Raw genomic sequence first — 21,574 nt, forward strand, 5'->3', positions numbered from 1 at the left:
AATGAATTCTTCCCCATGGATACTGGCTATAAAATGTATAGGCTGTCAATTTTTAGTGCAGTTTTTACAGGACAGCAACTCGGTCTTATGAGGGATCAGCTGGAACATATGGCACTAGAAAAAGCCCCTTAATAAACATTGGAATGTGTATCATAACTCACTGGCAAATGACAGTATGTCAGTATGGCAGTATTTAATCCAGTTTTTTCAAAATGAAACCAAATCATTTTGCTGATGATCTGTTTGTTGTTGCTTTAATAATACTTTTATTTATCTATTTGCATATTTCCAGGGCAAGTCTGACTACATGGGTCTCGCAATTAAGCGTAATAATCTTGTATATGTGTACAACCTGGGAAAAGGAGATGTCGAGATTCCATTGGACTCCAAACCTGTCAGTACATGGCCATCATACTTTAGTCTTGTGAAAATAGAAAGGTAAAGTTCATTTATGTAGCATCAGTCAGAAAATTCTTTAAAACTTCATTGTAGATGAACTTCCAGAAAAAAAAAAACAAACATAATGTGTGGGTTAAACAGCTAATCAAACATGTATCCAGCATACTCTTAAATCATCCAACTACATGACTGCAAAGGAAAAAGATGTGACAAATCATAAGGCCATTGCACATTTGATTTCAAAAGAGCTGTGAAAATATTCAGTGTGCAAAGTAGACAGGAAGTACCAATACAAAGCAAACGTAATAGACTGTACAAATTAATAAATGTATATAGTATATCATCTTATATAGTGAAACATATTAATATTCCTCCACTCTATTCTAATCAAATTCCAGAATTTGAAAAGGAAAAGTATAGATCTCACTTATTATCATTATTCCCCAAGCTACAAATGCACTGGAAATTGCGAGAATCCCCAAGGGCCGGATATAAAATGAACATTCATGATCTACCTTCTGGGGGCAAAAGTGCCACTGCAAATCCACCAATGCATGAGAAAACTATGAATTTTCAAATCACTGCATAGCTTGCCCCCTACTGTTCATGAATTAATACTGCAAAATAACCTTAAGCCGATAGCACAAAATAAACTACAATTTATATCATAACTAACTACTCCTTTATGTATCATGAACAGTGGCTATAATGAATTATCACAATACAGAGACAAGAATCATTACTCATAAACATATCAGATTTAACTTCTAGTTAGCATATGGGGTTACACTGTTAAATATGTTAATATTGTCATATAAAACAAATTAAAAAAAGTAATTATTCAATTAAAAGTTTTGTGTAATGTAATAAAATGTTTTTTCAATTTCTTTATTAATTTTTTATACATTTCACATTGTAAATATTAAATAGGATGACATTGTACATCAACCAATATACAGGCAGTCCCCGCGTTACATACAAGATAGGTTCTGTGAGTTTGTATGTAAGTCGGAACCGTATACTTTATTATTGTAACCCCAGTCAAAATTTTTTGGTCTCTGTGACAATTGGATTTTAAAAATGTTGGGTTGTCATAAGAACCAGTATTAACAATAAATCTTAATTACAGACACCATCGATAACTGTTACAGCTGATTATTGTAGCCTAGGACTAAAGTACAGTAAATTACCAAAATCCAGAGGTCCGTTTGTAACTAGGGGTCGTATGTAAGTCAGGTGTTCTTAAGTAGGGGACCGCCTGTATATCCGTAAACCCATTTTAGCCCATTCAAATTCTGTTAATATCCCTATATCCTTGCACGCACCACTTTATTTTGCTGTTGCACATTTCCTATAACGTAATAAAATGTTAAAAAGGACAAAAATTTTATAGAAGTAATATCCTAATTTGGTAACCAGAAAAAATGTGACAGAATGCAGAAGTCTCTTCATCAGGTTAAAAAGGATCCTCTACACTGTGTGTACATTTTCTGTTTAGTTCTTTAGGTATTACTCTTATCATAATTTTGTCTTTTATGATATACACATATATTACATAACATAGGATTTTCTTGCTTATACAGTGCAACAATTATGCAAGTGCCGTTGCGAGATTTCTCATGTTATGTTCAGTGTCAGAGGAAAGAGGAAGAAGCATGAAAATACAGGCGGTCCCCTACTTAAGGACAACCGACTTACAGACAACCCATAGTTACAGACAGACCCCTCTGGTGAAGCTCTCTGGATGCTTTACTATAGTCCCAGATTGCAATAATCAGCTGTAAAGTGTCTGTAATGAAGCTTTATTGATAATCCTTGGTCCCATTACAGCAAAAAATGTTTAAACTCCAATTGTCACTGGGGCCCAAATTTTTTTGGTCTGGATCTACAATTATAAAATATACAGTTTCGACTTACATACAAATTCAACTTAAGAACAAACCTCCGGACCCTATCTTGTACGTAATCTGGGGACTGCCTGTATAGATACTAATGGTGGATAGTGTTTCTTGAACTATTATTGGAAGAACGGTGCGGCAGTGACCTATTGCTATGGGGTAGTGTATGGAGCACTGATCTCCCATATTTCTGATCCTTAGGAGTTTTAACGTTCTAAACCACAGAAATTAGTGAGCTGTCCTGTTAATAGATGGTACATTTCTTGTGGCCTTTGAGAGTGGTACAATCTGCCTATGTGGTCTTTAGAACACAAAATGCTGTGTTCATTCGAAATGTGATGACAACATGCCTTTCTATTCAATGTTTGCAATAATAGCAATAAAAATGTAATATAGTCCTTCAAAATAGAGGTAAATATTAAGGCATATATATTCTAAACAGGTTTTATTTCTAATATGATACACTGAGGGGATAATAAACTATTGTAATACTCAGTACAATAACTATCTTACCTATCTTTTGATATAATATACCTCTTTCACAGATTGGGCAGACATGGCAAAGTACTTTTAACTATACCTAGTGAGAGCAGTACTGCAGAGGAGAAGTTCATAAAGAAGGGCGAGGCTTCTGGAAGTGATTCTTTGCTTGATCTTGAACCTCAGGACACAGTCTTCTATGTTGGGGGAGTCCCTGAAGGATTTAAGGTATCAACTGTACATATAAGCTATGTAAATCCACAAATGTTAGCATGCCATGCGTTACCAGGGTTTTTTTTAGTCCACCGCACAATCAGTTGAATCCTTTTGTTCAAAAACTACATAGGACAGAAGTATAGCTCCATTCTCTATGTAGAGGCAGGCCCTGGGTACTTCAGTTCATCAACGATTCATTTTCATTTTATTATCCATATAATGGTTTCACACATATTTTGTAGTGCTATTGGATATATATTCTTTTTGTATCTTTAGAGAAATATTGTGGCCTGTCATATTCTTGAAAGCTTTCCTTAAACATATATTACTAGCACAAAAAACACAATGTGACAGATTTAGCGAACATAAAAAATCTGTCATATGTTGCCCCAAAAACTATAAATGTGGCAGTGATTGTATGAAAGGCACAAACGAGAGGTCGGAGGTCACCATAACCCCAAGAAAACAGGCCTGCTTTGGAGTTATGGTGATACTCCAAAAAAATAAATTGAGATGTCAGGGTTAGGTTGGTTAGTAGCTTCAGGTAGAGAAAGGACATGATGTTTGAGACAGCAGAGAGATAATCTATGGTGTTATGCAGTAAAGTAGGGGTGATGTTACCTGTAAACTTATATATTTGAGTATCATCAGCATATAGATGCTACTGAAAACCAAATCTGCTAATGGTTTGTCCAATGGGCCAATATAGAGTGAAAAGAGAAGAGGAGCTAGGACTGAAGACTGAAGGACAATAAGAGGAAGAGAAGACTAGAGAGATCCAGGGAAGGAGATACTAAAAGTGCAAACAGAAAGATAGGAAGAAAACCAAGATAGTGCAGGGTGGGTCCTTCGGGCCAATTAAGCGAAGCATGCTGAAGAGGAGCTAGTGGTCCACAGTATCAAATGCTGCAGAGAGATCCAGAAAAATGAGGGGATAATAGTCACTTTTTTGGGATTTTGTAGTGAGGTGATGGTTGGAGACTTTAGAAATGGCAGTTTCAGTGGAGTGCATGGTATGGAAATCAGATTGTAGGAGGGCAAGGATGAAGCTAAGAAATCTAACTTATTATCTATCTGCTTTCGGCTAATATGGAGTAATGCTCACTTCTACAATTAACTATTACATGACGGGCCTATTAGTTACTGATGCATATTTTCATGTAATTTACATCTGTTTCATAGTCGTTGTCTGTTTTTTCAGCTCCCAGACAGTTTGAATCTCCCCAGCTTTGTTGGTTGTCTAGAGCTTGCATCTGTGAATGATGATGTTGTCAGTTTGTACAATTTCCACAACAAGTATAACATTAATACAATTACAACACCACCTTGTAGAAGGTAAGTTGGCACTGTCTGACTTCAATATAAGGTATTTCAACACTGTATAATTTGGACCAACTGCTGGGACCTTCACATTCCTAAAAATGAACGTGCCTCACCTATAGTAAGGTTTCAAAGGGAATCAGTCAGCACAAAGTGACCTAATGAACCAGAACATTAAATGGCTAATTGTTGCGGTATAATCCAGAGAATCAACTTTAAAGTCAAATAAACTGTATAAAGTAATAGTGACAAAGAGCTCAGTGCTGAAGTCAAGCTCTCTCTGTTCACAGCAGCCCTTCCACTGTGATTGACATTCCCTTTTCCATGGAAGTTACTAGCTGTATCTCACAGAAAGTCAGAGAGATCTTTCTGCCTCCATTTTTTTGTAACTGATTTACATTTTGCTTCAAAGTCGATTTTCTGGATGGTCACAAAAGGGCCATAATCTGAATGGTGTTGATTTTCTTATATTGAATCATTAGGTTAATTTGTGAAGACAATCTCCCTTTATTTAGACCCAGGTAAGTTAACCACATATGGTAAACTTAATAGGGTTACAGCACGTCCAGTCGTCCAGTAGAAAGGTAAATCTTTGTGTTATAATAACCACCATCTTGTCATCTCTTTCTTAGAAATAGGTTGGCTTTCACCCAAAGTCGTGCGGCCAGTTACTTCTTTGATGGTTCTGGTTATGCAGTCATACGTAACATTGAAAAGAGAGGACGTTTCACCCAAGTCACTCGTTTTGATATTGAAGTTAGAACACCTGTCGATAATGCTCTTATTTTCCTAATGGTTAATGGAGTAAGTGTACTTTTTGTTCACTACAGTTCTGTATCTGAGAATGTATCTGCACACTAAATATTTGCTTTCTATCTCTTAGACTAAGTTCTTTAGTCTGGAAATTCAAGATGGCTACCTAAGGTTATTGTACGACTTTGGATTTAGTAAAGGTCCAGTTCTTCTAGATGACTCAATGAAAAAAGCACCGATAAATGATGCAAGATACCATGAGGTATTTTTTCAGGACCACTTTCATATTTCATAGTGCTAAGCTTTTAATGGCAAAATCAGCTGGAGGTGCCAGGAGAAGAACCTAAGCACAGCATTCTACTGGTGGCTGAAGAGTATGACAGTAACAAAGAATGATTATAAATTTAAAAAAAAGTGACAACAACAGTATTAAAAATAAAAGGTGTTTTTCATAAGTTATAAACATTCTTTTATTGGGTTCAGCCCTGATTCCATATTTGCACATCAAAAACCCTGGCTGGTTTATTTCTATGTCATTGTAACTGTATGAGGGTTTGCTTTTTGCAAGATATGTTATAGCATTTTGAAATTATGTATGGTTGCTTAAAGTTAAAAATAGATAAAATGAACTTGCATCTTTTTAGTGTATATAGGATCATTTGTTCCTAATTTAAAAAGGCCCTTAGAGCTTAAGAACCAAAGCATAATAATGTCAGTGTGCAACTGGTAGAATAATCTAATAAGGCTAGTTTTCACAGTGAAATGAGCTCCATTCTTGGCTTTCTATCATTTTATGTTTTAGCTACATTACAGTTATTAAATTGGTGAAGTGAAAGTCAATCAGCAAGTCTATATAAACAGTGACTTAGATTTTTTTTGTTTAAGGAGGCTTTGCAATAGTATTTAAATATTTTTGAGTGTGATGATTGTAGCTTAGTCATTTACATGATCCATACTACAAATTTCATTTTACAGATCTCTGTAATTTATCACAATTCAAAAAAGATGATCTTGGTGGTCGACAGAAAACACGTAAAGAGCGTTGACAACGATAAAACCTCAATTCCATTCACTGACATATTTATAGGAGGAGCACCATCACACATTCTTCAGAGGTATGGGTTAATTTTAGTTAGAATACCACAACTATCATTAAAGGAAATCTACCATCAAAATCAAGCATGATAAGCCATGGATACTTACTCATAGATACAGGTATCGTGACTGTGGTGATCTTCTTAAATTTGTTATCCATAGCCTCCTTCCTTCTAAAGTCAACGTAAAAAATTATGCTAATGAGCCTACCTTTGCCCCCCCTCCCCCTGTAATCTGTCTTTACAGACTGTTACACTGTCTCACCCTCCTCCCTCAGCACTTGTGCAGTGAGCACTTCCTGATTACCACAGTCACGGTGCCTAAATCTATGAGTCAATGTTCCTGGTTTATCCATGCTTGATTTTGTTAGATTTAAAGAAATGAGTTACTGATGCATAAAACCCTAAATAAAATATTTTTTTTACTTCTGTTTTATATACTTACGCCTACACGGTGTCTAAGTATACAACACAATTGTCCCAATGTGCATATAAATATGAATGGCATCTAACATATTGGATTCTAGAGGAAGTCATAGTTGGTATCAGCTAATATTGATGTCTCTATATTCTACAGCATGCGGACACACCTTGGTGCAGACCTAGCTTTCCGAGGATGTATGAAAGGTTTCCAGTTCCAGAAGAAAGATTTCAATCTGTTAGAAGAACAAGACACCATTGGTATCAGTTATGGATGTCCTGAAGAGTCACTTGTAAGTTTTATTGGCCCACATACAAGGCAAAAGCAAGCAACAGTTGATCACTGTGCGAAATCATCAGCTAAACGACATATTCATGAATGAGTTCTCATCCACTTGAACAATACACAGAAAGAAACATGCAAAAGGACTTAAAAGTTTCACCTTAGATAGCTGCATTCAAGCTGTTCCTTACAACCCCCAATGCACATGTACATTCAACTAAGCTGAGCCCACCTGAGTTATTAATAGGGAAAACATAAACCGCTACTAGACACTTTTGGCAGCAGTTTTCTTTTTTGAAAATAAAAAGATTAACATGTTAAAATCCTTAACACAGACCAGAGACAATGGAGGAATAAGAATGGGTTATATCAGGCAGTGGTGTTCTAGTACATTTCCCACTGGAAGAGTTCTGCTTAGTTCTGCTATAACTCTTTGCAACACTTTTTGCAACTAATTGCAAATGTTAACAGAGTCATATAATTATAATTGTTTAAAAACAAAATGGTTTTATTTATTTATCCTCCTTAAGGGCACATTTACCCCTTACAAATGCCAGGCATGCTATTATGGTACATCACCAATATATATGGAGAGGACTCAAGACGTGAATCCTCTCTATACATGGAGATCTTGAAGAGCTTGTTTGCAGTTTGCAGCTTTGTACAGCTCATTTAGTGCCTGAGAGTGCCGGAGGTAGCCAAGCTCTGTGCTCCGGAATTTCTAATGCTGTCTTAGTACTGAATGAGGCTGCAGGATTCGAGCTCAACCTGCTGCTATACTCACATTAGTGAGGTTCAATCCCTTTACACCACACAGCACTCAACAGCAACATTAAGTTGAGGGCCCATTGTCTGAGCAAGACAGGTGACTGTTGTAATACACATATCTGGATCAGAAATATAATACATGTATATATATTGTCCATATTGGATCAGATCAGCAAAGCCCCCCCCAATGACCCCTTCCCCCATTACCACAATGGTTTCTTATTTTTCCATGTTCTAAGTGTATTGCATGGAATATTGGAAACTGACACTAGGAAGAACAATGTGTTGCTTAAATGGCTCTGTAAATGGATAACAAAAACAACAAAACATGCAGGATAGGTAAAAGGGGATCTGCCATAAATACTCAAGTATAAGCCGAGTTGTCCAGCACAAAAAAATAAGTATATCGGCTTATACTCGAGTCTATAAAATAAACAATCTCACTAATCACTTTTCTGACGCTCCCTGCAGGTCTTCTTCCTTCCAGCGCCAGGTCAGTTTGCGCTGGCAGTGCACAGGCAATAACATCAGCAGATGGCTGATGTCGTAGTCTGTGCATCGCCAGCATGTGCGGACCTGCTGCTAGCAGAAGAAAGAGCTGCGGGGAGCTTCAGAAAGGTGAGTAGTGAGTTTATTTTTTATGAGAGCCTGGGGGCGCGGTGGGGGCGGGTTCGCTATACATTATGGGCTGGCTATACAATATAGGGCTGGCTATTTACTATGTGACTGGCTGGCTATATACTAGAGGGCTGACTATATACTAGAGGGCTGGCTATATACTAGGGGGCTGGCTATGTACTTTGGACATGTTGGCTATGTACTGTGGGCTGGTTGGCTATATTCTCTGGGGCTGTCTGGCTATGTACTTTGGGCAGCCTGGCTATATTCTATAGGGCTGGCTGGCTATATGCTAGGGGACTGGCAGGCTATATACTATGGGGATGGCTATATACTGGGGGCATGGGCGGCTTGTTTAGCAATATCCAGGGTGGAGACTGTAACCAATGCTTTTCCTACCCTAGGGTTATACTCAAAACGATAGGTTTTACCCATTTTTTTTGTGGTAAAATTAAGTACCTTGGCTTATATTCGGGTTGGCTTATAGCCGTATATATACGGTATATGCTTTTAAATAAATGTTTAAAGATCAATATTTCTGAATGTGCAATACATTTGAGGTTATCTGTGTTTAATCCTAGGTGTCCCGCAGTGCTTATTTTAATGGACAAAGTTTTCTTGCATCCAGTCAAAAACTTGCACCATTTGATGCATTTGAGGGAGGATTTAGCTTTAAAACACTACAACCAAGTGGACTGTTGCTTTATCATTCTGATGGGGTGAGTAAAAGTTGTGAGAATATGAGAATTTTGAGATTTAATGATGTCTTAGTAACATTGTTTTTCAATATGGAAAGTATTTATCTACCAGATCAGAACAAAGAAGTTGAACACTTGAGTATTAAATAATATTAATTGTATGTAAACAGCATTAAATATCCAATGGTGATAGGTTATTATACAGTGGAGTTCTGATCACGGGTATTCCCTCTGAAGATACATGGCACAAACAGAGAATATAGAAGACAATGGTGCATGACTCCCATATACTCATTTTGATTTCCCTATTCAGAAATTAAAATGTTCTGTTCACTAGAGAAGGGCTAACATTCCATCCATACACATTTAATGCAGCCATAAATTGGTCAAATTGGGGCACACTTACTTACAAAGTCACTAGTGTTCACTAAAAGTGCATTGTCCTTCTATAATACTGAGTGCGGCAATTCACTAAGATCGTGCGCCAGAAATCATAAATGTGTCGCTTCCCCGCACTGGTCCGAGTTCACCACCTTTTTTGTGGTGCACCTTTAACATAGGGCGTGTAACACAATTTGAAAGTTAAATACGGCACTCAATTTGAATCATTCGGATCCCTAACTTGTGTCACACAATCGCAGCACAGGCACTTCTTAAATACCTGTGCAAGCCCCTTTAGCCTAGAAGGTGCACAGTCCGACAAAAGTGCCCTATTATTCATATAATATGTAACATATATAACTCAGTATCTGCTCTCTATGATCTGTGACAAAAAGATGCTTACACTGCTTTTTTTCATTGCTGAGCACTGGAGCCCATTTTTAGTAATCCAATCTACACATTGAACTGAAGGGGTCAGGGAAAAAATTCATCTGACATGTGTTGGATTGGCACTGCCATTTGTCATACATGCGGTACAAATAAACTATATCAATATATTTTGTACACATAAATAGTAATACTACATATTTTACTGTATATTTTACTATATACTGCACAAGTACTACTGCTGTACTTTACATATAAATTATATTACTATACTACACCAATAGAACTATATACTGCACAAATACTACTGCTGTAGTTTACATATAAATAATATTACTATATGGCACCAATAGAAGTATATACTGCACAGATACTACTGCTGTACTTTACATATAAATAATATCACTATACTGCACCAATAGAAGTGTATACTGCACAAATACTACTGCTGTAGTTTACATATAAATTATATTACTATACTACACCAATAGAACTATATACTGCACAAATACTACTGCTATAGTTTACATATAAATAATATTACTATATGGCACCAATAGAAGTATATACTGCACAGATACTACTGCTGTACTTTACATATAAATAATATCACTATACTGCACCAATAGAAGTGTATGCTGCACAAATACTACTGCTGTACTTTACATATAAATTATATTACTAAACTGCACCAATTGCACTATATATTGCACAAATACTACTGGTGTACTTTACATATAAATAATATCCCTATACTGCACATATAAAGAATGTTACCGTTTATCATCCTTCCATTTATATTTACAATGTAACTGTAGGACATATGCTGCCTTGACATAAACATTTCTGTTTTATCTTTTTTTTTTTACTTTAAGGCTGATATTTTTTCGGTTTCAATGGATAAAGGTGCTGTAGTGTTAACTGTGCAAGACATAAAGGTACAGTCAAAAAACAAGCTATATAATGATGGACACAATCACTTCATTGTTGCTTCAGTGTCATCAACAAGGTACAGTATAGGTTCATCAGTGATTTTGTTTATTGTTTACTTATATACAATAATTAATGTGTTAAAGGGATTTTTCTACCAAGCAAGTTAGGCACTTTCACAGCCAATCTTGCTGATCGCTGGGGGTCTTTGTGATGAGACCCCACAGATGATGAGAAAGGGTTGGTCCGACATCACTGAGACCGCAACTGATCAGCAAGTTAGGCCCTAACTTGTTTGGTGGGAAATATTTTCATTTACTAGAATAACAGTCATTAGTCCAGTATAGTTTTCCACTCCCTCTAAAAATGTAGAAATATTTGTAGTGTTGCTGTTTTAATGCACACCACACTACAACACTAAATAATTGAACACTATTTTTGCAGCTACTACAGTGGAAAAAAGTACATTACATACAACTTACTGGGTTATATTTCATTTTCAATGTTGCTAATGTTCTCACGTTCTTGTTCCCGTAGGTTTCATCTGCTGGTAGATGAGACAGACATCAGTTTCCAGAACCGAGATAAAAAAGATACAAATGTTCCAGCTGCAGGAAAATTTTATTTTGGTGGCTCTCCAAATGGCTTGTCTCAAGCGAATTTTTCAGGTTGCATTAGCAATGCGTATTTCTCCAGGTATGTCATTTACTTAAAATGGATGTATTTTACAATGGACAACCTTAGCCACCGCCGAATTTTAGACAATTTGGTCACCATGGTGGGACAATGCCCATTCCTCCCAGAATGCAGCCTCCCTCCACTCCCTCTAGAAACTGCTACATCACCCATGCAAGATGTACTCCTCCCTTTTTCTTTATTTCCCATTCTTATTCTCCCATTCACTCCCAAACTCTTACCACAGTTTATCTTACCTTACCTAGTTTCATTTTCATCAGGTCTACACTTTCAATTGTTATCAGGGCTTAAAAGAAATCTACCATCAAAGTCAAGCCTGATACACCAGGGACACTTACTCATAGATCCAGGCACATTTACTGTTATAATCTTCTTATATTTGTTTATATTAATTATCCATGACCTCCTCTCTTCTAAAATCAACCTTTTAAATTATGCTAATAAACCAGAAGGGCTATGGAGGATGTCACCAGAGCTCCATCCATGCTGTAGCTTCCCCCTCTCTCTATTCCCTCAGCACCTCCCTCACACAGTTGGAGGGGGAAGAATGAGGGCACAGTGTAACCTCCTGTGAAGCTTTAGATGTGTAGCCACATACCCCCAAAGCCCATTGCTTCTTTCACATAATTTTAAAAGTTTGTTTTAAAAGGAAAGTGGACTTGAACAATAAATATAAGAATGTTACCACCGTCAAAGTGCCTATATCTATGAGTAAGTGTCCCTAGTTTATCAGGTTTGATTGCCATTTTCTTCCAAGGCCTTTCTCTCCTTCATTTGTTGTTATATTCCTCTTCTTGAGAAAAAAGCATGCTCTTATAGCACAAGAAAAAGCTCCTGTTGACTTTGATGCCAGTATTTAATACCTTTAGACAATAGTTTCTAATGGTTGCTATAAAACAGAGTGAATTCTGTCATGTTACTGAGATAGACCATTTTTTTGACCACCATGTATATTTCTGTTCAATAAACTTTATTGAAATTTGATGATGACAAAGAATTGAGTAATCACAACAATTTGCAAGTGTAAAGGTGACTCCAGGTGAAGACATAGCACATGTGGTCATAGCAGAAAAAAAAAATATTGCAATCAATAGCTTAAATCCGGCCGTGTAGGGGGACCTCCACATTGTGAAAGTCAAGGGTCGAGTCAAGCCATTGTGAAAGTCAAGGGTCCAAGGGTCGAGAAAATCTATGAGGCCATACAATAAACCACATTTACCACGATAGACAAGTATATAGAGGGGTAATACAGGTAGGGAGGTCAGAGATGGGGGGGGGGGTTAAGACACATAAGATAAAGATTGTAGGGGGAGAAAAAGATAGAGATATCCACTTCATTATTCCTTCTCTGGTAGGCAGGGTAGAAGGAGAGGTCATCAGCCAATCACCCACAATGTAAAGTCCGTAGAGCTATGGAAGTCTATCCAGGGGGACCAAATCATGGTAAATCTGGAGGTCTGTAAGTCTGCCAAAACCTCCATAGCTCTCATCTCTTCCATTCTCATTATAGGGTTCAGTGCTTCTACCCACTAAGCTCTACTAGGACATAATGTTGATTTCCAGAGTCTGGGGATGATCTGTCATATAACAGAGAGGCAGCTCCTCAGGAAGAACCTTTTTATTGCTGAGATCAAGCCAGGGAGCATAGACAGCAGCCCAATTTCCAGTTTTGGTGCAATGCTGTCTGACCATAACCTATTATAATGCATAAAGACTGCTCCCCACAGATCTCTAACTCCAGGGCATGACCTCTAGATGTGTAGCATGGAACCATGATCCTGATTGCAGCTCCAGAAGATATCCAATATCAATGGGAACATCCTATCTACCTTTGCGGGGGTTCAATATCATCTGGACAGTATTTTGAAATTTGTCTCTTGAATTTGTGTTGAAACGGAGAGCTTATGAGTTAAGACGGCAGCCTTATCCCACTCCTCCTCAGAGAATGTTTTATTCAATGCATTTGCCCATGCCTGTCGGTACGAGCCAACTGACTTCTTAGCCCTCTCTCTCAGCAGCCACCCATAGATAGCAGAAATCATGTGCCTAGGAGCAGAAGTGCCTATAAATAGCTGTTCAGTGTATGTGAGTTCACGTGTGAGAATCTGGATGGGGCCTAGTGATTGTATGAAACTTCTCAATTGGTTGGCCATAAACCATTTGCTACTTCTCATATCGGTGGGAAACCAACCTTCTAGTGAGTATAGATCCCATCCCTCCAGTGCCCCTCAGACCTGTATCACAGTGGCATGCGACATTCCAAAAAGCTCAGGGTTCAGGTCTCTCAGAGGACATTTAGGATGTGAAATTAATGGTGACACCGTGACAAGGGATAGAGGTTAGGTTTTTTCCTTAATCTGTCCCATCCAGTGAGGAGTGTTTTATATAAAGGCGAGTGAGAGGATGTCGCATCACGAGCAATTGCAGGTAGCCATGGGGATGCCAAGAGTGGTGCAGGGTTAAGTGACGCTTCCAGCGCCACCCAGAGTCTAGAGGACGAGCCCAGAACCACATCTACCAGACATGCTAAAAATGAGCTTTTCTCATACAAACCTATATCAGGTAGTCCTGCCCTCCTAGTTCCTTAGGTCTGGTAAGAAGATTTTATGACATGCGGGGTCTACTTTCAGCCCATATAAAGTCATACGCTTAAGCCTAACATAGAAGGAGGGCAACAGGCGTAGATGGATTGTTTGGAAGAAATAAAGTATCTTCGGCAATATGTCCATTTTGATCACATTTATTCTTCCAAACCATGAAAGCGAGGCGCTTCCAGGCAAGGAACTCCTTCTCTACTGAGGTTAGGAGAGGCTGGTAGTTAGCTTGGAAAAGAGTGGACAGATCCGTTGAAATCTGTACTACCAGGTAGGTAATGGTGGCCTCAGCCCACTGAAAGGGGAAATTAACGGATGTCCTCCACCGTGGTGTCAGGAAGATTGACGTGGAGTAATTTGTATTTTGTAAAATTAACCTTAAAGTTGGACAGCTCTGAAAAGATTTTGAACTCAGCCATTATTGCCGGAGTGAGATGTGTGGTTGGGTAACGTATAATAGTAGGTCATCTGCGATGATGGCCTTTTTTTGATGGAATCCACCATAGTACAGCTAGAGATTCCATCACCAAAATATAGAGCAATGAAGCAATAGAGAGGGCAGCCCTGGCGAGTACTATTACTTATAGTCAGGCCGTGATATAGGGCCATAATGTGAGCTGGCATGTGTGGACCTAAGCCCAGCTGATGCAGGGTCATCTCCATGAAGTCTCGGCTCACTCTATCGAATGCCTTTTCGGCATCGACGGAAAGTAAACACATAGGGATCTTCTGATTACAAGCTGCATGCATTAGGGTCACCATGTATATTTCATTTCACTTCTTTGGCTTGAAATCTAGAGGAATTGTATTACTGTATTAGAGGTATGTGAATTGTAACTTTCCTATTTGACTATTTATGACTATTTAATTATGGTCACAAGGTACTTTTTTCCTCTAGAGAATCATTAATGGAACAACGCAAGTGATGGTACTAACAAGTTTCGCTAACTCACATAAAAAGTGTTGAGCCATGGCCTTCAAACACTGCACTGGAACAATTGTATATGGGTAGATATTTATAAGGCACTGTCACAACTATAAACAGAACTAATTAACAGAATTAATTAACTAGGTCCAGGACCCTGCAGTAAATTTATTCAGGAAAAAATAATTATCTTTATTCAAATATTGTGAAAACTAAACTAACAAAAATGTTTCCATACACCTTCTGGCTGTCTGTGGAGTTTGTCTAGTGTCAGTTCGTGGGTGACAGGTATGACCATATTACATTAGTCAGCAGGGCCGGCTCCAGGTTTCAGTGGGCCCCTGGGCGACAGAGCCTCAGTGGGCCCCTTAGCAGTGAAATGTGGTGGCATTAAAAACGCAGAATCTTAAGATACAAATATTAATATACAACTACCCCCCCACAGCTCCAGTATAATTAAGTATATACAGCACCCAGGCTCAATTATGTATATACAGCCCCCAAGTGTCCATTAGTATACAGCACCCCAGGCTCCATTAATTAATATAAACCCCCCCAGGCTCCGTTAATTAATATACACCCCCTAGGCTCCATTCATTAATATACACCCCCTAGGCTCCATTCATTAACATACATCCCCTAGGCTCCATTCATTAATATACACCCCCCCGGGCTCCATTCATTAATATACCCCCCCCCCCAGGCTCCATTCATTAATATATACCCCCAGGCGCCATTAATTAATAAATCCCCCCCCCCCCCATGCTCCATTCTTAAATATAAACCCCCCCGGGCTCCATTAATTAATATACACCCTTCCAGACTCCATTAATTAATATAACCCCCCTCCCCCGGGGCTCCATTCATTAATATATACCCCCCTAGGCTCCATTGATTAATATATATACCCCGGAATAGCAGGAATTTGGGAGGCTGGCAGTCATATCCAGAGAAGCTGAGTCGGCTCTGCCACATCAGCAGTACAAAAGCAAAAGCAATGTCTGTATTCCATATCTCATAAAACAATGACCGAGACCATGAGAAAAAGCCCAGAACCTTGAAATGAACTCCTATTTAAAGATTGATGCAGAGCTCATTCCAAAGAATACTGAGCAACTAACCAATCAAATCCTAGGATTCTGCAATAAAGAATACAATTATTTCAAAATAATATAAATATCACATCAACTCCTCAGTGGCAGGTATAATGTAATACAGGTGTAAACATTCCTTTTGGAGTGTAGATAACAGCAAATGAACACTATTGGATAGCTATAGCGGGAATAAGTTGTTAAACTAAGGGAACTCCAGCCTTAAAAGTGACAGTAGTTTAAAGGTCTCCAGTCAACCAGGAAATTAATCAGAGCTGAATTTAGTAATGACCCGTTTTACGGGACATTTCATTTGTAGTTATTGTAAACTTGCACTAGCTGGCTGAATCTCCTCAGTAATCAAAATGATGCACCATGTTAACTACTCAGGAGCAGTAATGTTTTGGTCTGACTGTCCAGCTATAGCTGATGTATGACTAGATCTTCTAGATGGCTACTCTGTCTGACCATGTTGTATGAAGTAGCTTATCATCCTTCATGCCCCTTCCCCTCTGTCCTATCTTTTGGCTTTGAGTACCTGTTTATGAATAGCTGCATCATATTGCAGCATTTTCTATATACACATGCATGTTAATATTAGTTTTTTTTTTTATCTGTAATGGTGCTACCATCTTCTTTTAAAGTAAGACAACAATCTAATTTAAGTATTGTCCTGTGGTCATCATATATGTTTGCCTTTGCTGTTGCACAGAATTGACAGAGATGTAGAAGTTGAAGACTTTCAAAAATATACAGAAAAGGTTCAGGTATCTTTGTATGGATGTCCAGTTGAGGCACCGCCAATTGCTCTTACCCATAAACGTGGAAAAAACTCTTCCAAGGCAAAAGGAAAACAAAAGCATAGAGTAAGTAAAATAAAAAAAAATATATTATTTGCGGCAAAATAACTATTGCTGTGCAGGAAGGAACTAATAGGAAAGTTATTCACTCTTTATTATTTTAACCCATACTGAATATAGCCAAGGTCAATTTACACTTCACATTTTTCACTAAGATTTGCTTTTCTCTGAGATGTATAACCATAAAAATCAGATTTCATAAATTCATTCCAATGCAAAACAACAGTGTGAGGCTCCTCACCAAGTTAGTAAAAATTCTTACCTATGTCTGAAAGAAATGATTTATTAGTTAATTACTGTCAAATTTCTATTTATTCATCATCAGTAATAGCTATAGAGGGGGGGGGTTATGGGGTTGATGTTTACCAGCAGGTCCCGGTGGATATACTAAGAAGCTCCAGCACAGTTGAGTGTAGGAATGGGCATAGGCCATGGTTAGTGGACCACACCATGCCACTCCACTTATGCGGAAATGGCACATGGGGGGAAAACAATGCAATTCCATGCGCTTTTATGCCAATACAAGCCATGAAGAACTCCCATAAAGTGTTAAGGCAAATTTATAAAAGAAAATTTTGTTTGAGAGATCATAACCTCTTAAAATGCAGCAGTTCTATCAAACTGTGTAAGCTATCTAGTTGGTAGGTTTAGTTTGGTATGATTTATGACTTGCCAGTAATATTAGAATATCACAATGCAATCATATTAACTTTCTGCCATTTTTCTTTATATAAACACAGATTGGAAAGCATAAAGCAGATCCTCACCACAGTATTATTGCTCCAAAGAACATAAAAATTGATGAGCAACCAGATGTTATCTCTCAATGTGCGTCACACAGCAGCCCAAAAGCAGTCAGGAATTCTTATCTGTATGGAGGAACTGCTAACAGCCGCCATGAATTCCAACACATCCCTAAACAATTTCATAAAAAGTAAGTTGACCTTCACTGTGTTGTAGACTGCAATTGTATCAGACTGACTTATCCATAACATCAAATTATCAGTGCCTGCCAATAAGGTTTGTACTATTTTTATTGTTTAGTGTTATATACAGCAGTAGCTTATACACATGTAGGTATATAAGATAAGATGCTGAGCAATGTATTGTTATTTCTATACTTCACAGGTCTGAATTATCTTTCCGCTTTCGGACACATTCTTCCCATGGAATGATCTTCTACGTGTCGGATGAAGATGAAAACAACTTTGTAACTCTTTTCCTTGCTGATGGTCAACTACATTTTAAGTTCAATATTGGCAAACAAAAGCTGACAATCAAGAGCCAAGAGAAGTACAATGATGGCATGTGGCACACTGTAAGTCATAACCACCTGAAAAGATATGTGCCTTCAGACAGTACTTTGGTTGTATTTTGTTAGAATACAGGCAGTCCCCGGGTTACATACAAGATAGGGTATGTAGGTTTGTTCTTAAGTTGAATTTGTATTTAAGTCTGAACTGTATATTTTATCATTGTAATCCCGGCCAGAACTTTTTTGGTCTCTGTGACAATTGGATTTTAAAAATGTTGGGTTGTCATAAGAATCAAGATTAACATTAAAGCTTCATTACAGACACCTTTGATAACTGTTACAGCTGTTTATTGTAGCCTAGGACTAAAGTACCATAAATTACCAATATCCAGAGGTCTGTTTGTAACTAGGGGGTCGTATGTAAGTCGAGTGTTCTTAAGTAGGGGACCGCCTGTAATCTAAAAATATTTTAGCACAATGTAAAAAGAAACAACACAGAATGCACATTAGACAATAGTATTATTGGATTATAAACTAAAGGGAACCTTTGAGGAACATCAGTTTTAAAACATTCTCTTCTTTCTAAATCCATGTCTCCTATGAATTAGAATTACTACCGTATAAGTCCTACCAAAAAACAATGTTTTAATGTCTGATTCCCATAATAATGGCTGATGATCATTTTACTAATAATATTCCTTGTATTATGTTCCTAACTAGATAATATGTGTCCGTGACATGAATAAGGGTAAACTAATAATTGATGGTCTACGGATGCTTGAAGATAGCCTTCCTCTGGGTCACGCTGCTTGGAACATAACTGCACCACTTTACATAGGAGGTGTAGCTCCTGGGAAAGCTATGAAGAATGTACAGGTAAAAATATATATTCACCTCTATAGAACTTCCAGGGAGTCCCTTCTTCTGGATTGCTAATCCCACTTTAGTTATTTGCCCAGTTAAAGTTATACATAATCGGGACATTTTTCAGTATTCTGGCTTAATGTGGACCAAAATAGCCTAAGAAATAATCTACTGTACACAGTAAAAGCTCTCTTCAGTTGAATGTGTACTGGCTGAAAAAAACAGTCCACTCTTTGCAGCCCATGTGTTATCAGTGTTTGAAGTCTGCTCGTGAAGACAATGACAGCAAATAAGACAACTTGAGCCACAAACACCAGCTCTCAATTCTGTGCTTTGGACTGTTGACTCAAACACCGGGCCGTAGAAACCATGACTGTGTGCATGAGCCCTTTGAATTGAATTTGTCCATGTGCTATCCAGTGAATGAATGAATAGAGAAAGTATTTCATTTTAAAAAGATAAGGCATTTAAAAAAAAAAACAAATGAATGTTGTATTGCTGTATGCGAATGGATCAAGAGAAAAAAAATATTTTGTTATTTAGGTTTGACAATATTGGCAGAAAACTTTTATTGGAAAAAAACATCACATTTATTTTATGTATATGCACAGCATATGGCATATGAAACACAAAACTGTGCTTTTAAAACTAAATTTACCCCCCCCCCCCAAAAAAAAAAAAACAAGACTCCATACAGCTATAGTGACCAAAAAATATAAAAGTTACGGCTTGACAAAGGAATCAACGGGAAAAAAAACCCAGAAAAATTGCAAAAGCATTAATGTGGAAAACAGGTGCGGAATAAGGGGTTAAAGCAATATATACGTATATACATTTAAACTTATGTAACGTTGCATATAATTACATAAGTTCTGGTTTTCCTTTAGATCAATTCAGTTTACAGTTTCAGTGGCTGCCTCGGGGATCTGCAGCTCAATGGACGCTCTGTGACAACTCCATCCCAGACATTCAGTGTGACGCCTTGTTTTGAAGGCCCAGTGGAATCTGGAACTTATATTTCTTCTGAAGGAGGATATGTCATCCTAGGTAATGATCTAATGAATTGAATCTCTGTGTTCTACAGGAGTCAGGACTGTCTGGTCAGTCTTGACAAAAGCTTTTATTTAACATGAACATGTAAATCAATATGGTGCAGCATGTACCAAGCGTAATGATGTCTGATCAAGGCCAGTGCAGCAGGAACTACATAAAATGAACAGTAACGAATAGGTGATTATCTTGTAAGATATTATGTATTGAAAATAGGCAGTTATTACATCTCCCATTTGGAAGGAATAAGTCAATTTCTTCAGATTCAATCAACTAGATTTATAAATGTACATATTGGCTTACAAAAAAATGTATTCTTTTTTCTTTGCAGCTGAATCCTTTGACACCGGGATAAAATTTGAATTTGTAATAGAAGTTCGTCCAAGAAGCAACTCTGGTATTATATTCCACATTCAAAATATACAGGAAGAATATCTAAATCTGCACATGAAGGACGGACAGGTATTGAGATTTCTGATAAAAAGGTTGACAATTCTTTCATTTACTGTGCTCATGATTGTGATGTTAAGTTTTTTTGTGATTGTGAAAGAACATGCATGTGCCTTGTGATGTTGCTGATTAAAAGGACACCCATTAAAATGGACAGTATGATGTAATCATGTGCTACACATTGCGAAAATTGCCAGGAGTGACTGGACCTTACTTGGATCAGAGTTAGTTTGAGAGGCGAGGATCTGCTGGGCTAAAAGTGAATGCAAGAGGATTTGGGGTATTCTGTAAAATGCAGCTTTAGAGTAGAGTATCGCTGAAACTTCACATGTGCTAAGAAAGAGGTGCTAACTTGAATACTAAAATACATTCTAGATGACTAGAAGACTTTTTAGCTTGGGAAACCCCTTTAACAACCAATGTAAAGAGTCCCTTTAATTTGATCATTTTTAAATAATGTGATTGTAGGACTGTGTCGATAAAGATCAGGAGAATTAAAGGAAACCTACCATCTCAAATTTACCTATTAAGGTAGATCCGATGGCAGGTTCCTCTAATAAATGCCATTGGAGCCCTTTTTAGGGCTAATCCTTCAGCGCCCGATAAGTTTGTAAATTTGTTATTGCCCTAATATGCAAATAGGTGAAAGGGGCTACTAGGGCATGGAGTAGTCGGAGCTGAAGCTACAAGGCGCAGCCACTCCATGCCTCAGTTGCCTCCATGCCTCAGTTCAATCCTCCTACCCTGAGATCTTCAGCGCGTAGCTCCTGGTACAAAAATTGGGATTTTTGTGCATCCACCAAACAAAAAAAGCTAGGAAAAGTGATCAAAATGTCACATTTACACAACAATGATTCCAATAAAAAGTACAACTTGTCCTGCAAAAAATAAGCCCTCAAATGTGTTTTTATTCAGCAAAATTATTCACACATAAAGAGATATATAAAAGGGATAGTGCTGTAATTGTACTGACCCAAAGAACATAAATAAAATAATATCTATGCTATACGGTGCATAAGAAAAAATAAAAGTAAAAAATCTTTTTTTTGCATTCCCCCCTGAAAAAGTTAATAAAATATAATTGATGTGGTATAGCCACCCCAAAATTGTATTACTATACTTCTTGAGGGGTTTAGTTTTCAAA

The 21,574-nt window shown here is 37.7% G+C and overlaps 1 protein-coding gene across 1 annotated transcript in view; it reads left to right on the forward strand.

Annotated features, from left to right (window-relative positions):
• LAMA4 (laminin subunit alpha 4) overlaps window positions 1–21,574 on the forward strand; it is an 88,510-nt gene that overhangs the window by 64,527 nt on the left and 2,409 nt on the right. Inside the window, exons 22-37 of the mRNA XM_072141761.1 lie at window positions 293–438; window positions 2,843–3,005; window positions 4,195–4,328; window positions 4,946–5,117; window positions 5,197–5,328; window positions 6,042–6,181; window positions 6,738–6,873; window positions 8,831–8,968; window positions 10,591–10,724; window positions 11,183–11,341; window positions 16,664–16,817; window positions 17,552–17,745; window positions 17,940–18,129; window positions 18,787–18,942; window positions 19,818–19,977; window positions 20,312–20,442. Of these exons, the coding sequence (XP_071997862.1) occupies window positions 293–438; window positions 2,843–3,005; window positions 4,195–4,328; window positions 4,946–5,117; window positions 5,197–5,328; window positions 6,042–6,181; window positions 6,738–6,873; window positions 8,831–8,968; window positions 10,591–10,724; window positions 11,183–11,341; window positions 16,664–16,817; window positions 17,552–17,745; window positions 17,940–18,129; window positions 18,787–18,942; window positions 19,818–19,977; window positions 20,312–20,442 (2,439 nt within the window). The remainder of the gene's footprint in view (window positions 1–292; window positions 439–2,842; window positions 3,006–4,194; window positions 4,329–4,945; window positions 5,118–5,196; window positions 5,329–6,041; window positions 6,182–6,737; window positions 6,874–8,830; window positions 8,969–10,590; window positions 10,725–11,182; window positions 11,342–16,663; window positions 16,818–17,551; window positions 17,746–17,939; window positions 18,130–18,786; window positions 18,943–19,817; window positions 19,978–20,311; window positions 20,443–21,574) is intronic.

Source organism: Engystomops pustulosus, chromosome 3, assembly GCF_040894005.1.
Source record: "Engystomops pustulosus chromosome 3, aEngPut4.maternal, whole genome shotgun sequence".
NCBI classification, from domain to species: Eukaryota; Metazoa; Chordata; class Amphibia; order Anura; family Leptodactylidae; genus Engystomops; species Engystomops pustulosus.